The 24,856-nt window shown below is 44.4% G+C and overlaps 1 protein-coding gene across 1 annotated transcript in view; it reads right to left on the minus strand.

The window, feature by feature from the left end:
• The window catches only part of TH (tyrosine hydroxylase), a 74,096-nt gene that overhangs the window by 35,292 nt on the left and 13,948 nt on the right, over window positions 1–24,856 (minus strand). Inside the window, exons 2-4 of the mRNA XM_044270359.1 lie at window positions 11,827–12,030; window positions 4,812–4,986; window positions 3,893–3,981 (exon numbers count right to left, since the gene is read on the minus strand). Of these exons, the coding sequence (XP_044126294.1) occupies window positions 3,893–3,981; window positions 4,812–4,986; window positions 11,827–12,030 (468 nt within the window). The remainder of the gene's footprint in view (window positions 1–3,892; window positions 3,982–4,811; window positions 4,987–11,826; window positions 12,031–24,856) is intronic.

A 24,856-nucleotide genomic window follows, 5' to 3' on the forward strand; every position in this document is an offset into this window, starting at 1 on the left:
CTTCCTGTTGCTCCGGAGGCTCGATTCTTAACTTATTTACCCTATGAGCGCCTTTTTCTCTCCTTGGCCATTATCTACTATCACAGCTCAGGGGGCATGTCCTTTTCTGTTGCAGCGCCTTCCCTATCACAGCTCAGGGGGCATGTCCTTTTCTGTTGCAGCTCCTTCCCTAACACAGCTCAGGGGGCATGTCCTTTCTGTTGCAGCTCCTTCCCTATCACAGCTCAGGGGGCATGTCCTTTCCTGTTGCAGCTCCCTCTCTATAACTGTCACAGCTTCTAATGGTAGATAGAGCTGGCAGTAGTTAAAGGACGGAACTGAGCATGTGAGTCCTCAACGAGGTGGACAGAGAAATAAAGAAAATTACAAACAGTAGGTTTGAACCTTGGTTGGATTCCTTGGATGAAAAAAGTGCAACATGAATTGCTATTTGTATGATCTAGATGGTGGAAACCTCAATACAATCCAGCTGGACCTCATTATAAATAGATAGGGCCTGTTAGCCACCATTTGGATCCATTGTGTGGCCAATCTATGACAATGCCATGGCTTCCATTATAAATGGAAGTCAATAGGTTTGCGTAAACACAGCCTTAGGCCCCCTGCACACGGCCGTGTTTCACAGCCGTGTGCGGGCCGTGGAACCGCGGCCTGGATCCCTCCTGAGAGCAGGAGCGCACGGCGTCACTGGTTGCTATGACGCCGTGCGCTCCCTGCTGCCACCGCAATACAGTAATACACTGGTATGATCTATACCAGTGTATTACTGTACTGTGCCGGCAGCAGGGAGCGCACGGCGTCATAGCAACCAGTGACGCCGTGCGCTCCTGCTCTCAGGAGGGATCCAGGCCGCGGTTCCACGGCCCGCACACGGCTGTGAAACACGGCCGTGTGCAGGGGGCCTTAGTCTGACCATACACATGAGATACCTGTAAGCAAAACACTAATATTCAACTAATAGGTATTTCACCCAAACCCCCATACATATGGCAGTAAGCCACTGCCATACCTCTCTGGCAGCAGCTTATCTTTCTGGGAACAGAAGGATTGGGCATGATGAAATCCAACAGCCCAATCCCTCTCTCCCCCAACATGGGCCACCATTGGAGAGTTGGGAAACCACCATACACATTAGATTGTTTGTTGCCTGGTCCTGGCAGGTTCAGCTGTGATATACTGTACATGTAAGGCTACTTTCACACTAGCGTTCGTCGGTCCGCTCGTGAGCTCCGTTTGAAGGGGCTCACGAGCGGACCCGAACGCAGCCGTCCAGCCCTGATGCAGTCTGAATGGAGCGGATCCGCTCAGACTGCATCAGTCTGGCGGCGTTCAGCCTCCGCTCCGCTCGCCTCCGCACGGACAGGCGGACAGCTGAACGCTGCTTGCAGCGTTCGGGTGTCCGCCTGGCCGTGCGGAGGCGTGCGGATCCGTCCAGACTTACAATGTAAGTCAATGGGGACGGATCCGTTTGAAGATGCCACAATGTGGCTCAATCTTCAAGCGGATCCGTCCTCCATTGACTTTACATTGAAAGTCTGGACGGATCCGTCCGAGGCTATTTTCACACTTAGCTTTTTTTTTGCCATTTTAATGCAGACGGATCCGTTCTGAACGGAGCCTCCGTCTGCATTATTATGAGCGGATCCGTTCAGAACGGATCCGCCCGAACGCTAGTGTGAAAGTAGCCTAATGTGCATTGCTAGCTTAAGACAACATTTGGTTGTTGTGTTTGTTTAAGCAAAGAAGGACCCAGAAATCTAGAAATTACATATTTAGCCTCATTTGCTTTATCCTTGAGGGTTGATCTAAAATAACTCTTAAAGGGGTTATCCCATGATTAATGTTAAAAATGAAAATCAGACAATATACAGTACATGACAACCTCTATCTAACAAAGCTAGAACGTTCATTGCTCTGCTAGATTTATATCAAGCTGAACGCTCAAGGGGAGTGTCCTTTCTGCTGCAACTCAGGGGGCGTGTCTCAGCTTTACCTATCACAGCTCAGGAGGCAGTTGAAGGATAAAATTGAGCATGTGCAGCCTTCTTAGTGAGCAGGACAAAGAAATAAAAAACAAAACAAACAGCAGGTGGCGCTATACAGATACATTTTGTCACTGTGCAGTTCACTGTGACAGTTGTGTCCATGTAGGCTGGCTGCATGCCCTCTAGCATACTGGCTGCAGACTGCCTCCTGTGCAGGCTGGTTGTTTGGGGCTGCATGCTGGCTGCGGTGTCTTCTGTGTACTGCCGCCTGTGAATGCTTGTTCTCCCCATGTCTGCTTCTCTGTTTGTCACTGTGTCACGGGTTGTTTGTGCTCTGGCGTACTGGCTGCGGTGGTCTCTAGTTGCCAGGGGCAATGTCCTGTACTGCAACTTATGTGTTCTGTGGTTCTGTACTCCTGTTCTGAAGGGGTTAACTTCCTCTGATCTGTGCCTGGGTGTGGCTTATCAGGTACCCTCGTTATCCAGCTATATCGTCTGTGAGCTGTGGGGCTGGTGGTCAGTCTTTCCTGTGTCTTGCTGGGTGTAGCACCTCGCTGCTCACCCAGGAGTTCAGTCTTTCTTCTGTCCAGTTCCTTGTTAGGTGTAGCTCCTTGCTGCTAACCCAGGGGGTTTTACCATCTACCCTTCAGTGTGGTGTCGTCTGGTTTTGCATTGGTGTTTGTTGTTACTGCATTGTCTTTTCTCCTGTACCTGTTCTGTGATGGTGTTTGATGTTATGTCCTTGTCTGATCTGTACCTGCCCTGTATGATGCTATGTTATCCTGGTCTGTTTCTTTCTTAGCATAGCAGTGCTCTACTACATCTGATCGCCTAGCAGTGCGCAACTGCATCTGATAGCCTGGCAGTGCTAAAGTTCTTCTGATTGTATCGTGTCCTATTTCCTGCCTGGCAGTGCCTACTGCTTCTTATCCATGTCTGTTCTTGTCTGTCTTAGTTCCTTTCTGCTTCTGTTCCTGTCCCTTGTATGTCCTACCTTCGTGAGGGGGCTCCTGGCTTCCCCGGAGGGGGAATCTCTAGTCTGTGTGACTTTCTAGTCTGTGTATCTCTTGTCTGTGTGCAGCTCTGCCTGTGACCGCCATGCTTCCATTCCGCTTGGGGTCCAGGCATCTGCTTCTGTACTGGTTCTCACTCGTCTTGTTATCTGTTCCATGTCCGGTGTTTGTATGGGTTCCAGTTCTGTTGTCTGTTCCGCTGGTGCTTGCACCAGTGTGGTTCTTTGGAGGTAGGGGCCAAGTGTACCGGGACCTTCCTGAAGGTGAGACCACTGAGCTCACAGCCCAGTTCATCCCCACCACCAGAGGCTCTGTGAAGAACGGGTCTCACTGGCTCTCTGCTCTCTGTGTTTTGCCTCTGGTCTGCCGATGCACTTGGTTCTGTGGTAGTGCTACCACCATTGCCTACCTGCCTGCTGTCATGTGCTTATATTACATTTGTTATAAAGTTCTCTGTGGGTCCTTGGACAGTCTTGCCTGTGTGCTGTTCGCATGACGTCCCGGAGGTCTGCCTTGGGCCTCCGGCACGTGACGCATTTTATTAAATAACTCAGTGGCCATGCTAAATTTGTAATTATATGCAATTACAAAAGTATTGAGATCCAGGTGCTGGTTTGAAAACTGTAGAATATTTTTTTGTGGGACACCCCCTTTAATTGTCTGTCAATTCTGGTGCCACTCCAAGTCACTGATTTATGAGTGGACTGAGAGTAGCTACCAGATGTCTGGTCATTTGTATTCAGCTGTACCCTATTACATGGGTTGTATAATCTGCATACACATGGACCTCTCGGGGCATCAATATAGTGCTACATTTTCCCAGTGGAAGCTGGACTTGCCAACACCTTCCACAGAGATCACTGATCATTTTTGCAAAACGGTTATGTAACTTACCGGATGATCCAAGTCTAGATCTGGATCGAACTTGGTAACCAAGTGGTGACACTTGTCCAGGTCGGAAATTTTTGTGGGAAACCAGTGAACTGTATATGTCAAAAGAAAGAATGTTTTCAGTACAGCAACTCAAGTTGACAGAAGTGTAAGTAAGTGTTCCACTTTGATTTAGTCATAAATTAGCTTAGAAGATCATTCAGGGGAGGATAGAGAGGGAATGGAGACGGGTCATCATACGAGCTGTCTGGAAGGTTTCACTGGGAATTAAATTTTGCAGCCTGCTATGTATTGTGATACGTAGAAGCTGCAGAAGTCAAACTTCTATAGGGATTTCAAAAACAATGAAGAAAGTGTGCATGCTTTGAATTGCAGTTTCACAACAGTTGGGATGCCAAAGGTTGGTGACCCCCTTGTATGTTTGTATATATTCACTAAGGTGTAGTTAATGGGCAGACCAGTGGGCCCTTATGCAAGAACAATATATGGGCCCTTGCAATCCACCAGTAATTATGAGCCATAACATTCATTAGTTTAGTCCATTACATGCAATCTAATAGGCAGTAGAAAGCTACAAGTGAGTCCCTAACCTTCTTGTGAAGCCGTTAAGGTAGCCCATTTGGTACACTCACTATTGGTATAGTTGTGTACTGTACATTGTATGATTGGAACAAGGAGAGATCAACATCAGACAGGTTTGCCTCCATTTTATATGAGCATGAGTAGGCTTCCTTACTACGTGGAATGATGAGCTGACTACATTTGCCTATACTATTTGACAGTACACCAGATGAGGAAGGTGACAACAGAACCATTACACCTTGATTTTCCATCGCAATCAACAGCAAGAAGCTTGGACTTGACTCTAGCTTTCTCAAAAGACATGGTCCATGTTATGGACCAAGGCATGGTCCATACATACCTTTGACTTCTTTTGTGGTTCTTACATCTTCTGATACTCTTCTAATGGAGCTCATAAGTGTGCTAAGGTCTGAACGATGAACTTCACAGCGTATGAAATACTCCAAATCTGAGCTTTCTCCTGTTTCTTTCTTTCCAGGTCGTGTCTCCAGATGCTGGATTTTGGCTTCAAATGTCTGAGATGATGATAAACATATAGGTTTTGTGAAACCTTGTTACTTCAATCCCAGTAAAAAAAAAGCAGCATTGTAAGGTTACAAAACTCAAGAAAAGAATAAAGAATAAGAATTCTTGATAGAACACAACATGGCATCTTTTCCCAATAATAGCTATAATGGAATTTAAGTGTTGCTGGCGTTGTCCTACAAAACACATCTCATGCCAATGGAAGAATTATAGTGCAGGGAATGCCAATGTCTAAGAATTGTGGGAAAGGGCCCCTTGTTGTTCCCTCCTTGGATCTTCCATAGTTCCAATAGATGTTCATGCATCTGTGAATGTGCAACCAATTGATCGTTTCTTAAAGGGCAAGTTATCCTAATTCTATCAGGTGCAATATCTAATGGCTAAAGCAGGTCATTTACAACCTTGAAAGACATTTTTGGTTGTTGACATCAGATCTAGTGTATTTCATGAGACAAGTCATTCCTTTTTTCATTGGTTACAGTATACTGTACATTACTTATTTTAGGATAGACATATCTGACAATGTGATGAAACACACCAGTATCATTGTCTTGACATCTAGTTAATAGCTATACAATATGGGTCAAGTGAGTACCAAATACTCTACAACACAGGTCATCTATTAATATTCATATGAGCATAACATAGGAAAGTCTATATGGCAGCTATAGGCTTTTGTACAGATGTGTCCACCTTTACCTTAGTTTGAATTTGGTAAAGGTCTCCAAAGTTTACACTATATCGCGACATGAAAGCAAAACTCTTGACAGACTGCCATATCTGTATCACCAACACAACCACTGGATGGTCACATGTAGACACATAGACAGTGGGCCACAATATCACAAAACCATCTTGTGCCTGTTTCAAAGCTGATGTGAATGCACTGTGTCACTTGAAAAGAGTTGGCTTGGGTCTAGTGCTAAGAGCCCCCATTCCCCCAGGTATTCACCCTTTAAATCATGAACATCAGGGATGCCAGATATTGCAAAACTACAACTTCCAGCATGCCTGAACATCTTACAGCTATTAGGGCATGCTGGGAGTTGTAGCTTTCCAACAGCTGGAGGGCCACAGGTTGAGCATGCCTGATGTACAGGGTTCTGGACTTCACTGCAGACGGCTACCTCTTGGAATAGTCTCTATTGAAGTGACAGTTGACCCATGAGGTTCAAGAAATACCATTGGGGAGCACAATAGGACTGGCCAAGGTCAAGGCAGGCATCTCATGGTCAGAATGGAGATCAAGCAGAGATCAGGGCAGGAATCAAAGGATCAAATCCAGGAAACATGCAGAAATCAGTACACAAGCAGACGATTGCAGAACAGCACACCTTTGCAGAACACTAGTGAAATAGAACCTATTGCTAAGGCAACTTCCCATAAGGTTAGGTGCCTTAAAGGGTTTCTACCACTTAGGTGTCACATATTTAGCTGTCAGACACTAGCGATCCGCTAGTGTCTGCTCTGGCCAACCATCCTAATATAATTGCTTTTGGGGCGGTGGTTTGGCTAAAAAAAACTACTTTTATTAATATGCTAATGAGCCTCTAGGTGCTATGGGGGCGTCATTAGCACCTAGAGGCTCCGTCTACCTTCAGAAACTGCCGCCGCCGAGCGCGTCCCTCCAGCCCGCCCATCTCCTCCTGAATGCGATCGTATGTATTCTGCGCATGCGCAGTGAATGTCTGACCGCTTCCTTGCTCAGACATCTCCACTGCGCCTGCGCGATGACGCCATAGTTCTCCGAGGAACAGGCGCAGTGGAGATGTCTGAGCAGGGAAGCTGTCAGACATTCACTGCGCATGCGCAGAATACAGGCGCTCACAAGGAGGATCGCATTCAGGAAGAGATGGGCGGGCTGGAGGGACGCGCTGGGCGGCGGCAGTTTCTGAAGGTAGACGGAGCCTCTAGGTGCTAATGACGCCCCCATAGCACCTAGAGGCTCATTAGCATATTAATAAAAGTAGTTTTTTTAGCCAAACCACCGCCCCAAAAGCAATTATATTAGGATGGTTGGCCAGAGCAGACACTAGCGGATCGCTAGTGTCTGACAGCTAAATATGTGACACCTAAGTGGTAGAAACCCTTTAAAGGTCACTGAGTTTTCAAAAGTTTTGATCAGTAGGGAGTCTAAGTGCTGAGAGACACCCACCAATCCCTAGAATGAGGAGAGAGAAGCACTCCTATATCGAGAAGGGCTCATACACTTCTACTGAGTCTGTCTCCTGCAGTGAGGAGAGAGAGCACAATATACAAGTGCTTGTCTCTTCTTGTTCTAGCGATCGGTGGGGGTCTCAGCACTCAGACCCAAGTGATTAAAAGTTTTGATATGTCTCTGACATATCAAAAGTTTTTTGAAAACTCAGTGACCCTTTAAGGGAACCTGTCATCAACTTTATGCTGACCTCACTGATGGCAGCATAAAATAGTGACAGAAATGCTGATGTCAGCGGTGTGTCACTCATAAGCTAAAAGTAAGTGGTTGCTGAGAACCAGCATCATAATCATTGCAGCCCAGGCCTTGAAAAGAGTTAAATCTACCTGAGAAGAGTCCTGGTTATTCCTAATCTCCTGCTCTCACCCATCTGCTGATGGTTGGCCGTTCTCTCCTAGAGAGAAAGGGAGAAAACTAGGTAGAAGCCTGTCCGTCATCATCAGGAGAGCAGGAATTCATGAATAACCAGGACTCTTCTCAGGTGGACGGGACTCTTTTCCAGGCCCAGTCTGCAATGATTGTGATGTTGGTTCTCGGAAACCACTTACTTTTAACTTTTAAATGACAGACCTCTGAAATCAACTCACCGGTCTCTACTTTATGCTGGCGTTAGTATGGACATCATAAAGTTGATGACAAGTTCCCTTTAGGTCCCCCAGGATAGCCAGCCATTGGCTAGGGAAGAATAGGGTATGCTCATGCTGCTCATTAAGAGCCAGAGGGAGTGTGTGCGCATGCCCTATGGGCAGAGAGAGGCCTAACCGGCAAGAAGCAGGATGTAGCTTGTATGGAGAGACAGAGCTACTCCGACAGCCGGGAAGGAGAAGAGAGGGGGCAGCAGGTGCGAGCCATCGGAACTTGGGAATTCCAGAACAGGTGAGCAGAGTGGTGGTAGCCATGGGCTGCTATAACAGTACCACAAAACTTAGTATATTTGAGGAATAGCAGACAGGTAAGGAAGGACAGTTCTGTCTCACTTTGTTAGTGGTGGAACATGGATTGCTTAGTCACAAACTCACAGCTTGCAACTTTCTAAGGCCACTTACACTTTTTGCTTTAAGGGAGATCATAAATCTCCCCCTGAATCTCTAATGCCCCCAGATGTAAGGTAGGTTCTAGAAGTCAATCCTCCGCATTTTAACCCTTTCCTGACATGTGCCATGTACGTATGTACAGTGAATATTGGGTCTTAATAGATGATGCCCACTCCGGACATTTTACATTTAACCCCTCAGATGCCATGGTCAGTTGTGACCACGGTATCTGAGAGTTCTTTTCCCGAGAGTGCGACACTCGCAGGGCTCCATAGGAACTCAGCACCACACATCTTGTGATATTTGAGGAATAGCGGAACAGTAAAGGAGGACACTTCTGTCTCACTCTTTGTTAGTGGTGGAGCATGGATTGCTAGATTTTGGTGGATTTATTTTGCAATGTCGAATAGCAGGGTGTACCTATAGAGGGCCATCCTATCTACCTCATTGTCACGGTCCCTCCTGTGAGAGAGGTGAGAAGATAGGATAGACTTGCTGCACGTGAGGCTATCTGACAGGTCTCTCTGTTTTCCTTTATGTATGTTGTTGTTTGGCAGGATCTCACCTCTCCTCAGGTGCCGCTCGTTATAATTGATGAGGCTCTATTTAGATCCGCCTCACACTGCTGACCATGCGGTTGATATTGCTGGTTTGTCTTGGATCTCCTGCTTCTCCATACATCTCTAAGCTAAGTGCTTGTTGCCTTCGCTGTTTCTTATTATCTGGAGTGTGTTGTTTCTAGGCCTCAGGGGGACGCAGGTTCCTTCCTTCTGGAAGGAACTAGCTGTCTTATCCCCTGCTACCCATCCTAGGGCTCATCAGTTTTTGCAGGGCTTTATGTATCTGGTGTATGAGTATTTCCACCATCAGGATCAGCTCATACTGGCAGGAGTTAGGGAAAGGCCTAGGGATTACTAGGAGGTCACCATCCCTCTTCCTTAGCTTTTGAGGCCTAGATTGTTGTCTATTCGTTGTGGTGTGTATTTGGTGTTTTCCCTTCCCCTTGACCTGTGACACTCATTCAGCAAAAGGAGAGAAGTTTCCACGTTTTCTGAAAATAAGCATTACAGGAGGGAAGGGTTAATTGAGCCAGTTAAACTGTGCTGGGCTCGAGGCAGTGAAACGCGGCTCCTCATGCCCTATTTGTGTGGCAGGTATCTGCACATCAATGCATTACCACTAATGTGACAGTGCTGATCGCATTACCACAGCGGGGGCAGCAACAGATAGCTGGCACATACACAGGGAAATTACATTACCGCTGTCTGTCTCCCAATCCCAGCCAGAGGGCACATCACAGAGCATCTCAGCGACAACACAGAACATCTTACACGCCGAGCGGCACATCTCCTGCTCCGAGCAGCTACTTCGCACAGCAGCGAACAAAATGCTATGCACATAGACCTGGATGCAAATTAATTTCTCTTTTTTGCTCTTGAATGTATCTACGAGCTTCTATTGGACTGAATTTTATTCTATGTTCTTTATTTTTTTCTTTCCCTCATGTAGAGAATAAGTATGACTCCGGTGACTTACACTTATAGTTAGGGAGGTGTAGGTAAGTCACAAAAAATGTATACATTAAACGATGCCTCAGACTGATGCCATACAGTGGCATCCGTTCACCATAGAGTTCCATTTCCCCCCCAAAAAAAGTTTCTTTTTCACCATTGTAAAAAAAAAGTATACATTTTTTTTTTACTGGACTGTGCAGGATACAAGAACGTGGTGTGCTGCATTTTTGCATACTTTTTTTTTTGTAACGTACACGTCTAACAGAGGCATAAAACGTTATGTGAACCCACCCTAACAAGTGTCCAGATCTGCTATATCAGATGATGAACCATTAATTCCATCCCAGCATGAGAGAGGTTAATACGAAATTCTGTTGTCTAAAGTAGATTTCCTTTCTAAAAAATTATGTCATACAGTGCCTTGAAAGCACTGTACGCTATACAGATGTAGCAAATTGATATTATGCAAATTAACTCTCTTCCCAAAATGTAAAGAACAAAGAGAGAGAGATTTATCAAGACTGGTGCACGCCTCGTCATAAATTTGGGGTATCCACCAGCAGTACGTGCGCCTAAACAGAAATCTTCAACATCTCAGAGCAGCCATAGATTTCTGGCTTAATTTCACCAGAAAATAGGTGTAAATAAACATAAATTTGTCTCGATTGTTGGTCACACCCCTTTCTCGCCCCTGCCACGTCCTTTTTGGAAACATGGCGAGGGCGGTATAAAAAGAGGCACTTCCAACTTTTTTTTCTTTTTAAGTCACAAACACACGACATAAGTCCTCATGCACACGACCGTTGTAGTGTCCCGTGTCCGTTGTTCTGTTTACCGTGATTTTCTGCGGACCCATTGACTTTCAATGGGTCAGTGGAAAACTCGGCTAATGCACTGTTTGTCATCGGCGTCCGTGATCCGTGTTTCCAGTCCGTGAAAAAAATACGACCTGTCCTATTTTTTTCACGGACAATGGTTTGCGGACCTATTCAAGTCAATGGGTCCGTGAAAAAACACTGAGGCACACAAGATTGTCGTCTGCGTCCGTTTTTTTCCTATCATTTGCATGGCAAACTTGACTTAGATTTTTTTTTTACTTTCCTTCATGTCTGGAGATCCTCCAAAAAGATGGTGCCCGCTCAGGACATTGAACCTCTCAGATGCCATAGTCAGTTGTGACCACGACATCTGAGAAGTCTTTTCCCATGAGTGCTGCACTACCAGGGCAGGGCTCCATAGAAATGCAGTGAATCTCCTATAGACTGCAATGTTAAATTATTGCAGTCTATGGGAGAAGAGATCTGATGATTGCATGGTAAAGACCCTTGGGGGGGGACTTAAAATTTAAAATAAGTATCAAAAAGTGTTAAAAATATAAAAATATATAACAATTCAAATCATCCCCCTTTTGCCAAAATAAAAATAAACAATAAAAAAATAATAATAAAAACTAAAAAAATAAACACATTATAGGCATCGCTGCATCACAAAACCAGTACTATTAAAATAGTTATCCTGTACGGTGCCACAAATGTCGGATAAGTGCTGGTCCTACCTCTGGAACCCGCTCCTTTCTCAAGAATAGGGCTCCCCAAGTGAAGGAGAGCATGCCACCTGTGTGCGGCATCCTCTCCATTCACTGATATGGGTGGGACCCCCATCTATCTGACATTTGTGATATATCCTAGTGTTATGCCATAAATGTTGAGGTGGGACAACCCCTTTAAGGTGTTGAGTTGACGTTTGCCACATCTGTATCACTATGTATATGGCATTATGGCCATTTAAGCACGGAATGGCAAAAAATATATGAAAATCGCGTAGCGGAACCAAATCAATTGGCATCCGTCCTGGATGTCAGTATATCACATTGTATGCTTTATTACTACATGGGATCCTATGGACAATGTATGCCTAGATAGCAGAGTACATTGACATCTTCAATATGACTGTATATGTCAGCGTGTCCACCAAATTACAATGCAGAAGTCGGAAAATAAAGGCTACGGCTTGAGGGTCCATGGCCAAAGGGGTTAACTTTCATTATTATTATTATTTTCTTACCTCAAACACTTTCAGAGTGCGGGACAAGGAAGATGGCTTATTTCCTTTAAGGGAGAAGAGCAGGTTAACAATGGCTTTTCCATCCTTCTCCTCAAATACCAGGGGGTCAGTGCATTCTCCAGCCTCTGCAGCTGCCGCCGCTGCCTCCCGTTCCTTCCGGGCATCATCTATTAAGCTCTGTCTTCTGCCCAAGAACCGAGGAGACTGTAAGGGTAAAGATCACAGACGGTGTCAGGATGCAGAAAAGTATAGACTTCATCATCCTGGAAATACAGTACTGTCTAATGATGCTTGTCGAAATTTTAAAAACATAGTGGTGACCACCGCGAGGACATTCTTTCACCTAACATGAGGATATTTGACAACTACCTTATAGGATTTAATTTTCCTTCTTCTGGATGAACATTAAATCATTTGTGCCATTTTTACCTCAACTATTTTTGCCTGTTAATAGATATCATTTTCTCCTCCTGGACCTTAAAGATTCAGAAACCACCTCTTGCCATATTTATAGACGTTGTTGTCTTCATCTGCCTGAAAGCCAGGTTGGAGTTTTTTAAATATCATGCACCCGACAACAAAAAAATGAAGATTATTTGTGACTATAACGTTCCAACATGGCCACAGACCCAAGGATTCTGCACTCCGTGTACAACCATATGGTGCCTTCTTGAAGCATCGTAAGGGTATGGCCTAATTCCTAGTTTTGGCTTCCAGAACTTCATCAGTACACCTAAATGTGTGTCCGTGCCCTAAGAGATAATGACTCTGTAAGGGCTCATGCACACAAACGTATTTTCTTTCTGTGTCTGTTCCATTTTTTTTTGCGGACCATATGCGGAACTATTCATTTCAATGGGTCCTCAAAAAAAACGGAAGGTACTCCGTGTCCATTCCATTTCCATATGTCTGTATGTCCGTTCCACAAAAAAATAGAACATTTCCTATTATTGTCCGCATTACGGACAAGGATAGGACTGTTCTATTAGGGGCCAGCTGTTCCGTTCCACAAAATACGGAATGCACAAGGACGTCATCCATATTTTTTGCGGATCCATTTTTTTGGGACCGCAAAATACATATGGTCGTGTGCATGAGCCCTAATACAAAATGCAATAAAATATACCACTTTGTGTGCGTCATGGGAACGCAACGAAATGGAGTGCATTCTGATGCACTCCATTCAAGTGCGTTCACTTTTGTCCCCAGTGAAAATGAATGGGGAGAAAACGGAAGCGTTTTGATGCGGTTCCTGTGATGGATCTCAAAACCGTACAGCAAATCACAGATGTGAAAGTAGCCTAATATGCACTGTTGAGATACGGCCCTTTTACAAGGACCAATAGTTTATAGAAATTGGCCTACGTAAGGGAAGGTGCGCACGGATACAGGTTTACCAACAGAAAAAAGACACAGATTTGCGTACATTTTTATGTGCGTTGCAGAACAAACAACATGTGTTACTTGCGGTTTATGGTGCGGATTAGATGTTTGCCACAGATCTCACCTTTCAATTGAAAAGGGTGAAATCTGCACACAAAAAACACAGCAACAATTGACAGTCTGCGGATTTAAAAAAACACGGATGCCGCCTGTGTGCGCTCTGAAATTTGTGGAATGGAACGGGCCGCCCATAATAGAAATGCCTTTTCTTGTCTGTAAAATGGACAAAAATAGGACATGTCCTATTTTTTTGCAGCCCCACAGAACGGAGCAATGGATGCTGTCTTTTGCGGCCCCATTGAAGTGAATGGGTCCGCATCCGAGCAGCAAAAAATGCGGCTCAGATGCGGAACCAAACCGCGTTCATGTGCATGAGCCCTTACTCTGCAGTTTTTGTGCACAAAAAAAGTTTGGGAAAAAAACGCACATAGTCCGCCATGTGTGCGGAAAATCCCCACGGTTGTACAGCACCAGCAAATTGGAAGAGAATTTTTGAATTCTCATGCTCACGCCAGGGTTGCCAACCAGACTTTTTCTTTATTTCTGAACAACTTATGCCGATATCACGAAAAGCCAAAAAAATTTACGCACAAATTGGAAAAAACAGAATGAATGATACAGCTTATAAGTAATACACGTCTATAGTTCAAGCACCAGCACCAGCCTTTACTGTGAGCTGTAAAATGATGAGAATTACCACCAAAATAATCTAGTCAAGAACCACCTCAATGAAATCACGGACACATGTATTTTTTTTTTGCGGACACGGGAAGAAAGTCACCTATTTTTATGGACTGTCCAGAAATTTCTGGATGGTTGGCAACCCTGGCACAGGCTGCATACAAAAACAAGCAACAGAATAAGGACTCATGCACACGACCGTGTGTATTTTGCGGCCTGCAAAAAACGGATCCGCAAAATACACAAATGATGTCCGGAACAGCTGGCCTCTAACAGAACAGTCCTATCCTTGTCCGTAATGCGGAGAATAATAGGACATGTTCTATTTTTATGCGGAATAGAAATACGGACATACTTTGTTTTTTTTGCGGACCCATTGAAATGAATGGTTCCGTATACAGTCTGCAAAAAAAACGGAATGGACATGGAAAGAAAATACGTTCGTGTGCATGAGCCCTAAGTGGGGCATTGCGGAATTGAAATCTGCATCATGTCAATTTATAAAATGGATTTTTCCTGCGGATTTCACCCTTTGCAATGGACAGGGCTTTTTTTGTGATAAAACTGCACATGATACTTGCAGTTTTGTTGCAGTTTTTGCTGCAGAATTTTCCACTGGACATTCAGTCACTTGTGAACCCAACCTAAAAGATGCCAGCACTCGAAGAACGAGCACAAATGCTGTGACGATCCCTTGTCCTCATGCAGCGGATGTGATTTCGCTGCATGTAAATACAGCCCTCATCTCCACTGACCATCAGGCAGTTATTAAGAATGTATGTTCATTCCTGATAATTGCCTGACACTTCGGTCCATGTCAAAGGACTCAGGAAAGTTAGCAAAAGGATTTCAGAACTAAACTTGTTCAAACTGATGAAACAATTTCCTGTGACTGGTAAGAAGTGGTAATTGATCATCTTACAAGGTTGTCAGTAACCCCTATGTCACCAGCTGCCTTTATATTCACCATGGTATGTATGGGGGTGGTGGGGTCCAGAGTGTCTGAGGGTTGAGACTCCATGTTGTGCCTTCAGATTCCATCTTGTGCTTACTACTGCCATTTTATGTTATAAACTGTGAATTTTTTTCTAAGATTACTATAACCTCAAGGCTACTGCTAGCCCCCACCACCCTGGTCTAAAGGAATTTCTATAATTGCTAGAAAAACTGGTACGTGAATAACACCCACACTTAGGATTAGGGAGACGCTCCGGGCATATAGCCAAGAGATGCTTATTACAGATTATGGTTTTAATGAGTTAATGATGTAAATGTTTAACTAAGTCTTCAGTTCGAAATGATCCAGAAATTTGCTTTATAATCTGTTTCCTCTTTTCAATAAACTAGAGAAACTTGGTACATAGCATTGCACGTGTGGATCAGTTATTCTCAGTGAGTTCACACACATTTTATAATTGAGAATCCACTGCTCATCCGGCATTGGGGTCTTTGCCCCAACAGAAACTTGGCGCCTGATACTTGGGGCATGACTAAGCCCTTCCTGCTAAGACCCCCGACGCCTGGACATGCCACACCGGGACAAACAGATGAAAATCAGCGCTGAGGTAAGAGCTTTTTCTTACAAGTAGTCTGTGCCTCCCTGTCTGGCATTTGTCTTGTTCGAGGGTCCGGCAGAGTATAAGGTGACTTTACAGTCATGCCTAATTTATGTTTAAGAATCTGCAACCCTGATAAAGGGCTAGCAGACGAATGCATGAGTGGTGGATGGATTCAAACCAGGATTTTAGCTGGGAATTGCATGGGATTGTTCTAGGAGTAACTGTCTATGTATTTGTCATTGTTTAATGTGTGTGTAGAATCTGGCAGGAAGCTAGGGGAAGGGGCCAGAAGCTCACAGAGGCTTTGGCTTAAAAGTAACACAGCAGGTACACCTGAAGGAGGGTGAGGAAGCCACTGTGGGAAGGGCAACACAAGGTACACCTGGAAGGATAGGGATGGGAAGCCTTTTGTGGGAGAAAATAGACGTCTAGGTTCCAAAGGTGCACAGGCGACAGATGAGGAGCGCCGGAGGGGCGCACGTTCTGACCGGAGGCAGCAGGAGTAGAGATGAGCGCCTCCATTGTGGAAGCGCTCATCTCCATATTCATATGTATCGCTGTCCTCAGGACAGCAATACAGATGAATGGTGCAGGGGAGAGGCTTCCTCACATTCACCCTCCGCACCTTCCGGAACATGGTGGACACCGGCCCGCGCGCGCACACACACAGCACTGCGGCCCGAGGAGCTGCCCGCCCGAAGCAAAGCAGACGCTGCACTGGGCTCACGGCAGGAAATCACAGTGACCCCTGCTGCACGGCGGTGTTACTAGCAGGGATGGAAGTTACTGCTGACACCTAGTGGCTAGGAGAGGGAATGGACAAAAGAAGGCAAGGCGGTAGTTGTCCAGCGGCTGGATGCCATTCTAGTTTAGGGGGCACATTTACTACAGTGTCTGCTCCAGTATTCAGCAGTGAAAAAGCTGTTTCAGACTTTGGTAAGTCTCATTTACCAACTGTATTCCCCCTGAGCCGTACAGTGCAGGACACAGGCCGGAAGAAGCCTGCATCGCATCACTGACAGCAGCATAAGGTAAGTATATGAGTTTATTGTTTTCATTATTTATAGTATACTGTGGCAAGAAGGGGGGTGGGGGCCCTATATACTGGCACAATATGGGTGGGCGGGCACTATGGAGAAGAGGGGAAGCACTATGGGGCTCTATATACTGGCACAATATGGGGGGCACTATGGAGAAGAGGGGAAGCACTATGGGGGCCCTATATACTGGCACATTATGGGGGGCACTATGGGGGCCCTATATACTGGCACATTATGGGGGGCACTATGAAGAAGAGGAGAAGCACTATGGGGCCCTATATACTGGCACAATATGGGGGGCACTATGAAGAGGGGAAGAACTATGGGGGCCCTATATACTGCCACAATACGGGGGGCACTATGGAGAAGAGGGGAAGTACTATGGGGGCCTTATATACTGGCACATTATGGGGGCACTATTGGGGCCCTATATACTGCCACATTATGGGGGGCACTATGGAGAAGAGGGGAAGGAGCACTATGGGGGCATCTACTGGGGGCCCTATGTACTGGCATGTATTATTGGGGGGCTGTATGGAGAAGTGTGGGTGGGAGCACTATGGGGGCATATACTGGGGGCTTTATGACACGGCTCCACCTGGCTCCTAACTTTTTTAGGTGGCTCCTAGATTCCAAGGAAATTTGTCAAGCCCTGCTTTAGGGTAGGAAGATACCTTGTTTAGTTAGAGCCCAGCCGGGCAGGTGTTTATTTTGAATGATTTATGTTTGTTTTGCTGAGGTGCCAAATAAAAGTAATGTTTGGACCTTAAACTTAGTGTCTGGCGAAGATACTTGTGTGAATGACCCCCGGAGAAGAGCTATGCCCCTACAATATATATAAAAAATAAAAATAAATGATGAACAGACATAGGGAAACTCACTGTGTCTCTGGTTACTGTGTATCTTAAGTCAGGATGTCAGCACCCTCGAGTGAAGCAGTAGCACCCCCTCAGTCATGCCCAGGAGAGAGCACTGGCCAGTCAAATTGATTATTTTCTCCAACCCTGGGTATTCCAAAGCATGATGAGGAATTTAACCTGTTCTGTTCAGAAATGCAGGGTCACAGCACTGCTGTGCTTACTCAGAACCATGATGAACGTCAACGCCCAGAGGCATACTTCTCAGCCAGATTAGATCCTGTTGCTCGCAGCACCCCCTTCTGCATCAGACCAGTCGCTGAAGTGCAGGCAATGATTGAAAAAGCCTCAGAAGTAGTGTTGGACTACCCAGTGATTGTGAAAACTCCCCATGACATACAGGGCATTCTCACACAAGTGCAACTGAAACATATTTCTATGGCTAGACAACTCAGACTCCAATGTGCCCTCCTCATGCCAGACAATATTTCTTTAAAAAGACGTACTACTCTGAATCCTGCTACTTTGTTACCAATCACAGATTCAGAAATGGGGGAGGATAGCACAGGTAGCCTTTTGTCTAATTTTAGCTGAAAATGGTCCTCATGATTGTATACAGTTGGTGCAACAAGAAACTTCTGGATTTTCTCATGTGCATAAAAAGCCTCTTGATAACGCTGATGTTGAGTATTTTGTAGCTGGAAGCAGGTTTATGGAAGAGGATAGCTGGTTCCACACTGGATATGCAGTGGTCACACAGCATGAGGTAGCCATTGCTGAACCACTCCCTCCGCACATGTCTGCGCAGGAGGCAGAGTTAAAGGCACTCACTCGTGTTAAAGGCACTCACAGGTGTGTAAAATGGCCGAAGGGAAGAAGGTGAACATCTACACAGATTCCAGGTATGCCTTTGGTATTGCACATAATTATGGACCAATTTGGTGGGCCAGAGACTTTTTGACATCAGCAGGCCAGCCCATTTAAGAATAAAGACTCTGTGCTTGACTTAATGAACTCTTTACTGTTGCCAGAAGAAATTACTAATACAAGGTGTACCATGGCAGCTCCAGCTACTGAGTGCTGATGCCACCCCGGTAAGAGCCTTAAAACCTGTGGATATATCCAAAGACACTCTGATCAAATTGTCTTAGCAAGCCCCACCTGAAGAAAAAGAGCTATGGACTAAACAAGGGGCTGGGCCAGATGACCAAGGACTATGGAGAAACAAAGACAGAATTTGTCTACCATGCCTGTACCCAGCTATGGCTCAGGAGGCCCATGGGCCTACACATCTGTCGAAAGGTGCCATGGTAAAGTGTGGTAAATGAAGGGTGGATTGCGCCAGGGTTTTCTGTAGTAGCCGCTCGATTTGTTCAAAGATGTATGGTCTGTGCATTGAACAACCCCGGCCAAGTGGTGAAGACTCCAAGCAAGCACACCCCTAGGCCAGTTTACCCGTTTCAGAGACTGCAGATAGATTACATACAACTACCAAAGTTAGGAGTATATGAGATTGTTCTTGTGTGTGTTGATCTCTTTTCAGGTTGGCCGGAAGCCTTCCCAATAGCCAAAATCAGTGCCAAGAGCACAGCAAAGAAACTGGTCAGTAAACCGATATGCAGGTATGGTGTTCCTGAAGTTATTGAGTCAGACAGAGGATCCCACTTTACATGTGAAGTGATGAGAGAGGTTATGCAAGCATTAGGGGTGACCCAAGCCTTCCATACAGCTTACCATCCCCAGCAGTGGCCCAGTTGAGAGCCTGAATGGCACATTGAATCTGAAAATACAGAAGGTCATGCAGGAGACCCAGAGGTCCTGGACAGAGTGTTTGCCTCTAGCCTTATATTCCATAAGATCCACTCCAAACAAGAAGACAGGGTTGTCCCCCTTTGAGGTATTGTTTGGCAGTGCCCCAAGGCTAGGACTGTATTTACCTCAACAACTGCAGTTACAGGCTGATAATATGGTCAGCTACATGAAGGCCCCTACTGAAAGACTAGATCGCACTCATAAACAAGTGTTTGCTTCCATTCCAGACCCTGATTCAGTAGAAGGCACGCACAGTATTGAGCCTGGAGATTGGGTGGTGATAAAGAGGCATGTGAGAAAGACCTTTGAGCCCAGATTTGAGGGTCCCTTCCAAGTCTTGTTGAAAACTGCAACCTCTGTAAAGGTGGAAGGAAAGCCTAACTGGATTGACACCTCACACTGTAAGAAAGTGCCTAACCCTGAGAATGAGGATTCTTGTACTGCTACTCCTGGCCCTGAGCATCCAAGCTCTACATGTAAACCTGAAAAGTGACTAGGACAATGCCCTTATTAGGTATTATCAGGTTATGTTGAAAAACATGACAGATGCGGACAATTATAAAAACTGTTGGATCTGTACTGACAGTCCTGTGAGTTCAAAGACTATGCCTTATTTAGCAATCCCGGTACTGTGGTTAGAACTTGCTGACATAAATTGTACAGACTTCTTATCTGTCCGAAGACCAGAAAATGAAAGTGTAACTATTACTGCAGTTGCTTATATTCTCCTCTATCATGTAACCTATAATTATACTCTTCCTAAAGATCTTTATTTTGCTTGCGGGCGGCAGCATATAAGTGGATCCCACCTGGAGCCTCAGGAACCTGTACTCTTGTCCGGTTAACTCCAGCCACTTGTACTCTTGTCCGGTTAACTCCAGCCACTTTAATGCTGTCACATGATAAGCATAACATAAATTTCAAGCAAGATTTTTAGTGCTCTGTTTATTTACCCAATGTTAATACAGATTTTGTTAATTATTGCATTGATTTATATTGTAATTAAGCTCATATTGATGTGTTTGAGCAGAGTGTGTAACACGAACAGAAGTAGAAAAGACTATGAGACATGTTTAGATGATCCCTCATTCAGGCACAGATATGCAGAATGTTGGAAACCAGCAGCAAGGGGAATGTCCTGCTGAAGTATGTGTATCTGTCACCTGCAATGAGTGAATATCTCAAAATGGGGGAATTGTGAGGGTTGAGACTCCATGTTGTGCTATAACCTCAAGGCCACTCCTAGCCCCCCAGCACCTGGTCTAAAGGAATTTCTATAATTGCTAGAAAAACTGGTACGTGATTAAGGCCTCATGCACACGACCGTTGTTTCATTCCGTGTCCGTTGTTCTGTTTTTCGTGATTTTCTGCGGACCCATTGACTTTCAATGGGTCAGTTGAAAACTCGGCTAATGCACCAGTTGTCAACCGCGTCCGTGATCCGTGGTTTCAGTCCGTCAAAAAAATATAACCTGTCCTATTTTTTTCACGGAAAACAGTTTGCGGACCCATTCAAGTCAATGGGACTGTGAAAAAACGCGGAGGCACACAAGCTTGTCATCCGCATCCGCGTCCATTTTTGTACTATCATTTGCATGGCAAACTTGACTTCGATTTTTTTTTACTTTCCTTCATGTCTGGATATCCTCCGAAAATAAAGGAAGACACACGGAAACAAAAACGGAAACGGCTCACGGAACAACAGAATCCCATTTTGCAGAACAGAACACAACAACGGTCGTGTGCATGAGGCCTAACACTCACACTCACGCTCATTTCAGATTATGGTTTTAATGAGTTAATGATGTAAATGTTTAACTAAGTCTTCAGTTGGAAATTATCTAGAAATTTGCTTTATAACTCTTTTTCCTCTTTTCAATAAACTAGAGAAACTTGGTACATAGCATTGCGCGTGTGGATCAGTTATTCTCAGTGAGTGCACACACATTTCTAATTGGGAATCCACTGCTCGTCTGGCATTGGGGTATTTGCCCCAACAAGTGCATTCATGATCATTTTAGAAAGGGTAAGGCTTTGTTCACATTTCCGTTTTTTACTGACACATGCTGTCTGCATTTTCTGAGGAAAGCACACGTAACCATTGATTTAAATGTGTCTGTTCACATTTCAGTAAAATCACAGGGACATGAACTATGTTGATCTGTGATGCAGACCAAGCATGCCCATTAAAGTCTATGGGTTCCTGAAAATCACTTACACATCACGGATGGCATCTGTGTTGTGTCCCTGATCCATCCGTTTTTCACCGAACACTGAAAAGAGATTCTTTGGAAAGTAATTTTCAGCTGAGCAACGTCCATGAATTACGGATGACACACGGATGGTAAAAACGGACACACGGACCAACCATGGATCCTTCATGAACATCTTCATGGATGAAACATGTGCACTTTTTTTAACGGACATGACACTGACATGGAAATGTGAACAAGACCTAAGGCTGCGTTCACATCTCAGTTTCCAAGATCTGGCATAAATGCCGGCTGTTGGCTGGACAAATAAAAATGTTCCCCGCAATAGTTTTTGCCCAGCCTAAACCCAGTATTTATGCCGGATATCGTTTGGATCACCGCCGGATTTCATCGCAGTCCCTGGGGATCCAGCAGTGAATTAGAGGATCCGGCAATTCTGGATCCGTGAGATCTGGCAGGCTGCTCTGTGCCTGCCAGATCTCTAAATGGAGATATGAATAAAGCCGTAGCCAAACGGTATTCGTTTAAAAAATATAGTTGTGCAAATGAGAAAGTTTACTTTCTATTAGGCCTCTTTCACACGAGCGTGGCGTGTGAGGGCTCCATAAGATGCGGGTGCGTTGCGGTAAAATGCACGATTTTTCCGCTCGAGTGCAAAGCGTTTTAATGCGTTTTGCACGCGCGTGAGAAAAATCGCCATGTTTGGTACCCAGACCCAAACCAGGACTTCATCACTGAAGTTCAGGTTTGGGTTCAGTGTTGTGTAGATTTTATTATTTTCCCTTATAACATGGTTATAAGGGAAAATAATAGCATTCTGAATACAGAATGCAAAGTAAATTAGGGATGGAGGGGTTAAAAAAAAAAAAAAGTTAACTTACCTGCTCCATAGCTGCCGGTCTCTGTTCCATCTTCAGGACCTGGCAAAAGACCTGTGGTGACGTCACTGTGCTCATCACATGGTCCAATTACATGGTTCATCACCATAATAAAGGACCATGTGATTGGACCATGTGATGTGACGTCACCACAGGTCCTTAGCCGGCAGCTCAACATTACAGAACAAGACAGAGATCCGCAACTACGCGATTAAGTGGACTCGGTGAGTTAATTTTTTTTTATTTTTAACCCCTCCATCACTATTTTACTTTGCATTCTGTATTCAGAATGCTATTATTTTCCCTTATAACCATGTTATAAGGGAAAATAATAATAATCCCAATCGTCTCCTAGCAACCGTGCGTAAAAATTGCACCGCATCTGCACTTGCTTGCGGATGCTTGCGATTTTCACGCGGCCCCATTCACGTCTATGGTGCCGTGAAAAACGCAGAATATAGAGCATGCTGCGACTTTCACGCAACACACAAGGGAAGCAGGAGGTAGATTTTAGTTCAAGATCTGGGGGAGACAAGGGGGAAAAAAATAGAGACGCTAATAATTCAATACACAGCTGAGACAAAGCCTAGCTAGACAAAGAAGTAGAGACAGGAGGGACACCTGAGAAGTATCAGGCACCTCCAGAGCAAGCTGTGTAGTGACGGAAATGTATGTACATGAACGTACTTGAAAGTGTGAAACACAGAACCCCTACTCCAGATCCTGAGGAATTTTAATGGTGTGTTCTCCTTATACAATAGGACAAATTTTAAATGTGATATAATAAAAGTATAAGTTTTAATGATCAGTCAGTGAGGAATAAGGGCCACAGATGGTCCTAGAGACCCTTGAAAAATTTTCGCGTGAAAATTACAGCTCATGTGCACAGCCCCATAGAAATGAATGGGTCCGGATTCAGTGCGGGTGCAATGCGTTCACATCACGCATTGCACCCGCGTGGAATACTCGCCCGTGTGAAAGGGGCCTTATACTTTAGGTTTCAGTTCTTTGCTTGCTGTCAGTGAATGAGAACATTCTTGCTTTATATTCAGAGCCAGCAACCCCTACCTACCTAGTCCTGCCTTTAGTGGACAAGTTGATACAATTTTATCAAGTCTATGAGATTTTTCTGTGAGCTAAACAGGACCTGGACTCCCACAGATACATTGTAACAAACTACCAGCTGTTGATGCCCACAGCTCACAGATTATTGCCTAGATGGTCTATAACTGCATTCACGTCTCCGCTCAGAGCAGGACTAGGGACACTGGTTTGGCAGCTGCGTATGTAACAGCCACAGGGTTCTCATTCACCTACAGCAGCCGTCATGTGAAAATGGTGAAGAAACTCTACGGCTCACGTTTAACGAATTCATGAAAAATTCTAATCAATCCCCCTTCCTAATAGTACACAGAAAAAGAAAGAATAAAACAAACATCATTGGTATCGCTGCATCCAAAAATGCTCAAAATATTAAAATATAACAGAATTAATCCTGCAGGCTGAATGCCGCAACAGAACAAAAAAATAATTATGAAAGTGCCGAACTGACATTTTTTGGTCACCTCATCCCATGAAAAATATGGAATTATAGGTGATCAAAAGATCAAATGTGCCAATAAAAAAACTATATCTCGTCCACAAGAAAACCAAGCCCTAACACAGCAATGAAATATAAAAAAAAGTATGGGAGAAATATAAAAATAAAAATAAAAATGGGTATCAGAAGATGGCAACACAATGCAAACTTTTTTTTGAAGGGCTTTTATTTTGTTAAAATTAGTAAAGCACAAAGGAAACAGTATAAATGTAGTAATGTGATAACTGTATTGACCCGAACAATAAAGATGACATTTCAGTTGTAGCACTCAGTGAATGCCAGAAAGACAACTGGAAAAAACTATGGTGGAATTGTGCGATTTTTTTCAATTTCACCCCACAAACAATATTTTGTATATTTTTTATATCAAGTGTTTAATTAAATACCCCCCCCCCCCAAAAAAAAAAAGACAAAGAAAGAAACAAGCAATATGTGAATAAAAACACACACAAAAGTGAAAAATATATAATTTGCACCAGGGGTTATTTCATAGCTATTGTTTCTACAGAACAGTGGTCACCAACCTGTGGCTCACAAGCTGCTCCAAATTATAACTCCCTAGAGAGCAGAGCCTCTAGGTGTAACGGCAACACCCCCGTTGCTCCTAGTGGCTCATTTGCATATATTAAAACGTAATTTTTCTCAGCAATGCGGGCACATATGAACATGGGACCAGCTCAGATGCCTTCAGCTGCCAAGTGCACATGTAACAGGTCAGCCAGCGTCATAGGTACAAAACTGCTGATAGATGCTCTTTGAGACAACATATGTGGAAATCTGATGTGATAAAGTTGATCATGGAGACTTCAACTTGTATATGTCACCTCCATAGAGACATTATTCTAGCATCTCATAAGGAATGATCAGGAGCTAAATTTCAACATATTTTATATGAAAAAAAGGTATTCAGATATATCAGCTATATATGTAAAAATATACAGTATAAC

The sequence above is a fragment of the Bufo gargarizans genome, chromosome 10 (assembly GCF_014858855.1).
Source record: "Bufo gargarizans isolate SCDJY-AF-19 chromosome 10, ASM1485885v1, whole genome shotgun sequence".
NCBI lineage: Eukaryota > Metazoa > Chordata > Amphibia > Anura > Bufonidae > Bufo > Bufo gargarizans.